The sequence below is a fragment of the Arachis ipaensis genome, chromosome B05 (assembly GCF_000816755.2).
Source record: "Arachis ipaensis cultivar K30076 chromosome B05, Araip1.1, whole genome shotgun sequence".
Lineage (NCBI taxonomy): Eukaryota > Viridiplantae > Streptophyta > Magnoliopsida > Fabales > Fabaceae > Arachis > Arachis ipaensis.
The window spans coordinates 145,623,749-145,633,314 of record NC_029789.2 but is presented as its reverse complement, the minus strand read 5'-3'; the positions used below and the strand labels follow the sequence as shown (position 1 = coordinate 145,633,314).

The 9,566-nt window shown below is 32.7% G+C and overlaps 2 protein-coding genes across 2 annotated transcripts in view; both read right to left on the bottom strand.

The window, feature by feature from the left end:
- The window catches only part of LOC110262663 (benzyl alcohol O-benzoyltransferase-like), a 33,749-nt gene extending 26,186 nt beyond the window's left edge, over positions 1–7,563 (bottom strand). Inside the window, exon 1 of the mRNA XM_021103182.1 lies at positions 7,116–7,563. Coding sequence (XP_020958841.1) covers positions 7,116–7,447 — 332 coding nt within the window. The 5' untranslated portion in view covers positions 7,448–7,563. The remainder of the gene's footprint in view (positions 1–7,115) is intronic.
- The window catches only part of LOC107641488 (13-hydroxylupanine O-tigloyltransferase-like), a 3,255-nt gene continuing 1,203 nt past the window's right edge, over positions 7,515–9,566 (bottom strand). The window contains exons 2-3 of the mRNA XM_021124057.1: positions 7,679–8,089; positions 7,515–7,520 (exon numbers count right to left, since the gene is read on the bottom strand). Coding sequence (XP_020979716.1) covers positions 7,515–7,520; positions 7,679–8,089 — 417 coding nt within the window. The remainder of the gene's footprint in view (positions 7,521–7,678; positions 8,090–9,566) is intronic.

Below are 9,566 nucleotides of genomic sequence, written 5' to 3'. Positions count from 1 at the left end.
TAGAATGATAAGAGAATAAAATAAAAAATTAAAATATAAAAAATTATACAAATAAATTTACATTAAAAATTTTTTAACTAATTATGATCGGATTATTTTAATTTTCAAACTTTTTAAAGCTAAGCTAATAAGAATTACTCTGCCTAGCTCTCTTTTGGATGTTGCACGTGACGTGTGTGAAGAAAATAAAAGCTCACATTTGAAAAAATTCTCCTAGATCGACCAGCCTTGGCTAATATATAAAGAACAAGTCAACGATCGAGTAGTAGTAATAGGCTATCCAAATTGGTCATAGTACATGCACATAATTGCTACCTTTGTTTACAAGTACAACTGTATTAGACTATAAGATAAAAATACAGGAATATAAAANATATAATTTTTAAAATATTTTTTATTATTTGATAATATTTTTAAATTTTAAAGATATAAATATTACCAAAGTATAGAAAAATGTAAGTTGAATGGGAAGAGAGAAGAACATTATCAATACTTAAGATTGTCAAATAGGTAGTTTGATCCGTTTATGTCAGCCTATTTAAATTACAAACTTATACGAGCAAACCAATTATATATCAAATATATATGAGTTTCGACAATATAAATTTGATCTATTTAAGAGAAGCCCACAAAATAAACGAGTCAATCCATTTAATTTTTTAAGTTAATAAACAATTTTAACTTTTAAAAAAAATATTTTTGGCTAAATATCAATTCTGGACCAAATTTTTTCTAAATTAAGCCACACATTCAATTCAAAATTTGTATGGCTAGTAGTGTTAGAATGCAGTATTAAGTTTTTATTGATTTAATTTACTAGGGTGTGCCATATTTGTGGCTTACAAATTATACTTTGACCGGTAACATCAATACAAAACATATTGTCAAGTTTTTATTAAAATATATATGGATAAGTTTTTGGTGGTCAAGATTATAATGGTTAAAAATGGTCAAATTTTGATTGACGAATGAATACATGATATGTGAAAAGTTGGTACAAGTTATTAGTTAGAGTGATAAATTTTAATTGTTAGTGAATATTGCAGGGCAAAAGAATAAATAAATTTACCAAAATGATGTGTATATTATGTGAGTCTTTTATTTGAAAGAAAAAAATTGTTAGTATTTTTTGAGTGGATAATTTCAAAATTTCAATGGTTAAGTCTTAGTATGAAAATCCATTATAATATTGGATCAATAAAAGGTCATAAACTATTAATGATGAGAGTAATAATAAAAAAAAAATTAAATCATGTGATATTTATGTGAACTCTTATTACTAATGTATTTGTGGTATGAATTATACGAGAGTATAAATTTATAAAGTATTAAAATTTTATAAAAAAATATTATTATTTTGAATGTAAATACAAAAATATTTTATACACTATTATGATTAAAATATCTTTTACTATAATTTTACATGAATATTCTAATAAAATACGAGGGACTCTTTTTGTTTTATATTTTTATGTTTTGTGTTCGTCAATGTCTACTTTTTCTTTACTTTTAAAATTTATATCATGGAATTAATAAATAATATGTATAATCATGGATATAAAAATTAGAAAACAAAGAATTTTTACTTAACTAAAAAATAACAAATTAATATCTTAAAAAAGCATAAGCGTTGATAAAAACTAACAAATTTACTTCACAAGTCGTGGAGGTTTTGCAATTTTTATATTTGTTCTTTTAAAATTTTATACAACGACCACGTTTTATATAAATATTGAGAGAACAAAAAAAATTAACATTAAATTTAGTTTTAAGACAATCTGGTATGATTGATTTTCAACTAGTTTATTTAAGTAAATTATCGAAGATATGATATTATGAATTCAAGATTTACGGAGTGGATTCACAAATTAAAAAAGTAAATCTTATTAATAAAACTATTATAAAGATTTTTAATAAGAACAATGTTATATGACTAATAAGTATTATCATTTTTTGTTAGCATTTAGTCGGTAATAATTTGTACCCATATTTATAGAGATTTTGTACATAATAAACATGTAGTTTACACCTATGTTTATCAAAATTTTACAGACATGAATTATTACTATTTGCACTCAAAATTTTCAAAGTTTGAAACACATAAATTAATAAAATTTATCTGTTAAAAATAATTTAGTATTTATATTCAATAAAAGATGAGCAAAACTACTAAAAATTACTAATCTCTAAAAATTTCTCTTTTAATAATAATAATAATAATAATTACAAAAGTAATAACAACTATGATAATATCAACAATACTGTTTAATAGTTATTTTTATTTAAAATAATAATATTTTTTTATAAAATTTTAATACTTTATAAATTTATACTCTCATATAATTCATGTCACAAATACATTAATAATAGGAGCCCATATAAATATCACATGATTTAGTTCTTGTTTTTTTTTATTACTCTCATCATCAATAGTTTTTTTTTTTTCAAAGATAATAGGTTATATTTCATTAATTATTAAAAAATGAAATACAAAGATGTCCAAAAGCAGGACAGCATAATAAAAGGTGGGGATTTCCCAAAAACACTACACTGAAGGTATTCATCCGACGGTGCGTGATCGAAAAACGAAGAAAAATCTTAAAGAAGAAAGAATGATAAATCCAATTGCATGCAACTAAGAGCTTGCCTCATGGAGATGACGACCTAAATTGGGAGTTCTTTGGATTTCACGGAGCAACTTGACAGAGCTTGCTAGAATGGCAGACGGCATAGAAGTAGAACCTTCAAAAATCAACTGGTTGCGAGCTTTCCAGCAGTTTCAGCAAATGATGGCAAGCAATTGAGGATTACGGTCAGCATTCTTCAACAGGTTAAGTATCTCTGTTGATGCAGTCCACCATGTCCAAAAGTCGTTAGAACTCTGAGGGGAAAGACAGTCACGAAGATAACTCTGAGACTATACGTCTTTAATTCTAGAGCAATCGATTAAACAATGAGTGACTGTTTCCGTTGCTTCATGACAGCAGGGGCATATTGGTGATATAGATGGGATGCGGTGATGAATCTGAGCAAGCACCGGAAGTCGGCCATGGAGAACTTTCCAGATAAATAGCTTAATTTTGTGAGGCAAGTTCAACTTCCATAGATCAATCCATGGCTTTTTCTGCTGCATATAATTAGGGCAAAGCTCCAGAGGCGGATGATAAAATAAATAGCCAATTCTGTAACCTGAAGCTGTATCATATTGCTTGGATTTGTTCAAATCCCATTGCAATTTGTCCCTACCCTGCTGAATTTTAATTGACAAAATCCTGTTTGCAACGTCTTGGGGAAATAATTCTTGAATGAGATTCTGATTCCAATTCCTATATTCAGTAATTAGATCTTTAACTCTTGGAACCAACTCAGAAATAGCCTGCCTATTTGGCATGTCAGAAATCATTAAAGGATACGGAGGAGGCAACCAAGGATCCTCAAAGGTTCGGATATTCTCACCAGTACCCACAGCCCAATTAAGACCTTTTTCAACAATCTTTCGACCTTCCAGTATGCTCCTCCATCCCCAAGAAGGTAAGACTCCAATTTCTGCCGTTATAGCATTACCATTGCTAAAGTATTTACCTCTTATTATTTTGGATAATAAGGAAGTAGGCTGTGTTACAAGTCGCCAAAACTGTTTGCCTAAAAGCGCCAGATTTTGGATTCGGAGATCTTTAAATCCAAGGCCTCCTTCTTTTCGTGGGCGAGTCATAGTGTCCCAGCTAATCCAAGCCATCCGCCTTTTAGAACCTTTTTGTCCCCACCAGAACTGAGAAAGTAGAGAGTGAATTTTCGAAATTAAACCATCAGGCAACTTGAAACAAGACAATGTATAAATAGGAATAGCTTCTCCCACTCCCTTAAGCAATATGTGTCTACCACCTGACGAAAAAAGATTGCGCTTCCACCCTTAAATTCTTTTTTGAATCTTTTCTTTGATCATACTAAAAGAAGCCTTTTTCGATTTAGAGACTGTAGAAGGCAAACCAAGGTATTTATCCTGAGCCCCAATATGATTAATATTCATAGAGTTAGCCAGTAGTGTACGAGTAGTGGAGGGAGTGTTGTGGCTAAAGAATGCAGCAGATTTATTAAGATTTACCCTCTGGCCACTGATGCTTTCATAAGAATTCAATAAATGCAGGATATTTGAACATGCTTCAGGATTAGCCTTACAAAATGAGATGGAATCATCAGCAAATAGGAGGTGGTTGACCTTGGGACATCGCCTATGTATCTGAAGACCCTGAATTAGTCTGTTTTGTTCTGCCTTGTGTAGCAAGAAGGAGAGACCTTCTGCACAGAAAAGAAAAAGATAGGGAGATAGAGGATCTCCTTGTCGAATACCTCTATTTGGTTTAAAGAAACCATAAGATTGTCTTTCCACAATAACAAAATAAGAAACAGTTGTCACTAATTCTCGAATCCACATGATCCACCGGGAGTCAAAACCAAACTTCTCCAATATAAACCAAAGAAAGTGCCATTCCACCCTATCATATGCCTTACTCATATCTAATTTTAGCGCATTTCATTTTCGAGACCCCTTTTTTTGTTCTTCAAGTAATGCATACACTCGTGAGCAATTAGGATATTATCAGAGATTAATCTGCCTTTAATAAAAGCACTCTGCGTAGGGCTAATTAGTCTATTCATCATACCCTGAAGCCTATGTACAAATACTTTGGAGATAATCTTGTAAAAGACTGAAGATAGGCTTATTGGTCTTACCTGAGTCATATCTTTAGCATCAGAAATCTTGGGAATAAGACAGATCTGAGTGTGGTTAAAACCCTTCAAGATTCTGCCCCCAGAAAAGAAGCTCTTAACTGCTCGAAACACATCACCACTAAGTATATTCCAGAAGGTTTGAAAAAATTTTGCTGTCATACCATCATCTCCTGGAGCACTTTGAGGATGAATGCTAAATGTTGCGCGTTTCACTTCCTCCATAGTCACTGGTCTTTGAAGCCTACGGTTCATGTGAGCTGTAACCTTAGGTTCAAAATCAGTAAACAGAAGTTCAGGGTTCTCATGACAAGTGGAGGAAAAGATGTCCTTGAAATAAGATTCAGCCACAGAAGCAATACCAGCATTTGAAGTAGCCACTTCACCATCACTGCCAGTTAGTTGCCAAATTCTATTCCTTCGGGTTCGATTTCTAAATTTCTTATGGAAGAAAGATGTATTCTGATCACCAGATTTGAGCCATTTGACTCTAGACTTATCTTTCCAATAAGATTCCTCATTTTGCAATGCTTTTTCAAGTTTGTCCTCTATTTTTGAAATGATGTCGCCTCCATGAATTTCTGCTAAACGAAGTTCCTCTAATTCCGACTGTAGTAAATCAATCTCCACCTTCGAATTAGATCTGTGTTCTTGCTGCCATCTGACAATCTTATGCCGACAACGCTTTATTTTTTGAGCTAGGATATACATGGCTGAACCATCAATCTGTTCATGCCAAACCTCTCTAACAATCTGCCTTATTTCATAATTGGAACACCATCTTTCTTGGAATTTGAATCGCGTTTAGATATCTCAGTTCTCGGATTAGAGTCTAAGAGAAGAGGGGCGTGATCCGAGCCTGATTCTGACAGTCTAAGAACCGTTGCATTGGGATAGAGTTGCTGCCAATCAACTCCTACCAGGAATTGGTCCAGTCTTTCCTGTATCAACTCATCACCCCTCCGTCTATTTGACCAAGTGAATGGTCTTCCGACCATACCAATATCAATCAGGGAATTATCATCAATAGAACTATTAAAGGTTTCAATAGAAGAAGGAGATTTAGCACCCCCACCTTCTTTCTCCAATTGATTAGAAATGGCATTAAAATCCCCCGTTAACACAACCTTACCATCGAACTGTTGGGTGACTGAAGTTAATTCAGCAAATTGAGCCATTCTATGTTGATCATTTGAACTGAGATAAACACCTAGAACACCATAGGGATCATTAGAACCAGCTGTCAGAACTGATGCCGCAATGAAAAATCTACCATGCTGTAAAATCTGAACAGTACAACCATCCCTCCATGCCATTGTCAAACCCCCTGATAATCCATCTGGATCCACAATAAACCATTCCTTGAAACCACAAGATCTTAGTTTTCCTTCAACTTGTCGAGATTGATTTTTTGTTTCACAGATAAAACCAACCTCGGGGGAGTAGAATTTGCAAATCCCTTTAAGATTGTGGATTGTCAGGGGTCTCCCCAAACCCCGACAATTCCACGAGAGCAGTTTCATATTTCTATGGGTGCCACTTGAAGGCTGGCACCCTCCACCGTCATAGCAATTATATGAGGGTTCTGAGTCTCTGATTTGTTGCCCATGGTGTAGAGAAAATCAGAATTGGTATTCAATGATTCCAAAGAGAAATAAGATATATGGAATGAGTGAATAAGAAAACGGAATGAATGAAAAGAGGAATGAATTGGGAGAGAAAACGAAAATTAGGGAGCTAAGTGGAAAAGAAATTAAGAAAAGAAAGTAGAAGAAGATGGAAAAGGGTTTGACGAAGAAAAGACAAAAAAAGGTGTAACCACGGAGACGGCACAGTAAAACCCTAGTAGAGCGTCGGACGCTAGATGAGGAGTACGTACTCCCACTAATAGTAGTTACATGCCAATCCCCTCATCATCAATAGTTAATGACTTCTTATTAATCCAATATTATAATAAATGTTTATAGTAAGGCCCAAGCATTTTAAAATTTTGGAATTATCCACTCAAAAGATACTAACAGTTTTTTTCCTTCAAATAAAAGACTCACATGATATACACATTATTTTGGTCAATTTATTTACTCTTTTACCCTACAGTAATTACTAACGATAAGAACCTATCACTCTAACTAACAACTTATACCAACTCTTTACATGTCATGTCTTTATTGATCAGTCAAATTTTAGCCACTCTTAGCCATTATAACCTTGGCCACCAAAGACCTACCCAATATATATATATATAACACCCACACACGACAAGTTATAAAACTAAGTTGACACATGCATGCATATTGATATCAAGTATCCATTACAGATTGGAAATTGACTTGGTAGGTTTTTGTATATCCTTGATCTGAAGTATTCCATTAAGCTCGTTCTCAAACCTTTTCATGGCTTCTTGTGGGAGGCAAATTAAAACTAGTCTACCATGTTCTCCTTTAGAGTTAGTATATGGAACATAGAAGCTCAAACCAGGAATATCATCCATTCCAGCCTTGTCTGGTCCAGAATACAAAGGCTTACCCCATCCATAATCCACATCTGTTATCCCAGATTTTATGATGTCTGACATAATAAAAGATCCTGTCAAGGAAAGTGGAGGCCTTCCCTTAATTTCCATTAGATCGGCAGTAGAGTGAACATACTCCTCACTTGCTTCTTTCTTTGCTTTCTTCACCAACTCCAATGCATAGCTTAAAGGCCGCCTGCAAAGCATCTCCACGGTGGAAACTGCCGTAGGAAGCACAAAAGCGTTGCCATAATACCCTTCAGGTAGTGGAGGATTAAGCCTATCACAAAAATAATGGTATTAGCAAAAGAGAATATCAAGGAGAATCAAATAAAAATTACTCCTTCTTGTTCAAATTAAAGAGGAGTGTATGTGCAAAGGTAGTTATTTTAACCTGCAAGGTTCAAAACGTGTATTGACTACACACATGAAGCGAACCTCTTGATTAGGGTTTTTCCATTGGAGTGCAGCCGTATGACAACGCCAGAGGCATGCAGTGAGGACATCGAAGGTGGTGGAAGATTGAGCAATGTGAGGAGGGAAGAGGCAGCGCAATGCATCAATCTCTTTGGAGCCAAAGAAGAAGGAAGCATGGCAGGGTTTCAAAGAGACATTTTCGCTGTCATTTTCAAGCGGTCGTTGGTTGTATTCATGGTGGATGAATGTAACTCTTGGTGGATCTCTGGCACAAAGAAGCTCCCTACACCAAACTGGGAGAATTGAAGGCTTTGATGCACCTTGGGCTATTTCTGCTATGCCCTTTATGAATTGAACATATCCAATTGCATCACACATTGTGTGGTTCACACGCATAGCAAAGATGAAACCGCCGCATTTGAACCGTGTCACCTGTCAATCCGTTCATTAATAAGTAGTGCTAGGGAGCCAATGGCCTAAACGTACAATGTGTACAATGGGCTAAATCTTTGGTTTATGAATAAAATGAACATCACCTATACTATCCAGAATAACCATCCGGATATCAGGGATAATAAACATTTCACGTTATAAAAAGTTAATTTTGGGTTCACCAAGATTCAAACTCTTGACCTTCCGGATTTGGAACTCTAATACCATGTCCTGAAACCACTCATCCCAAAAACGTAACCTAACAGAATAATGTAACACTAATAACCATATCTCTAATACTTTCTAAACCTTCATTGTACACATTGTATGCTTAGGTCATTGGCTCTCTATACTTTCTCTTCATATAATATATCATCAGTTCATCACTAGCTATCTTCGTTACAAATTACAAATCTTATTTTTTCATACCATAAAAAAATTATTGTTTTCGTAGTTTATGATGGACTGAAAAAAATGATATTACATATATAACAGAAGAATCAACCTAAATAAACCTAATTAGAGAGCCAACAACCTAGCAACCATCTTCAACGCAACAAATCCATTTATTCAATTATTTTAAAATTATCCTTTTATATCATCTCATTTCTTCTTTTTTTTTTCCCTCCTAATATCACAATTTCACACACTACTATTATTTACCGTCAGCCCTCCACCACTAACCACCCTAAATTCTAAATTTTGATTTTAACTTCTTAAATTTTAATTTTTTTTAAAAATTAAATCTTAAGTTTTAAACTCTTAAATTATAAACTCTACTTTAAATTAATTTTATTTTGTATTATTTAACTTTTTGTTATAGCTGCAAATAAAAATTGATGAGACTCAAATACAAGACTACATAAGTTACAACAAACATAATACAAGATACTACCGAAACTAAAAGAATAAAGAAAACACAACACAAACATCACAAATACCACCATAAGTAAAATAGACCAACAACATATATAAAACACAATTTATACAAAAAAGGTTTCACTTTTTGAGTTTTGAATAATTTTATTATTTTTTGTTTTGGATGTTTATTTTGTATGTTATTTTCTTAATTGTAAGTTGATTTTTAAATTAGTTGAGTGAATATAATATTAGTTTCTTAGACTTTTTCAACAAAAATATATACTATAAAAAAATGTTTTAATATTAATATTATGATGACTATTTTTTGATAAATTCTATCCAATTCTCTCTAAATAAAAGATAAATTATCCTTAATAACATATTTAATAATTGTTAAATGAAATTAGTTGACTTATCATGATTAACTTTAACTTTTAATTTAATCTAATAAATTTTAATTACCTAATAAATTAATCATGATATGTTTTTCTTTTTTGCAAATTATAAAAATTACTAGACATCAAAATTTTCTAAAACTCTCTCTTGATACATTAGAAAGAGATGGAATGATTATTACATGTACATATATATATAATACTACAGAAAAATAAAAAAG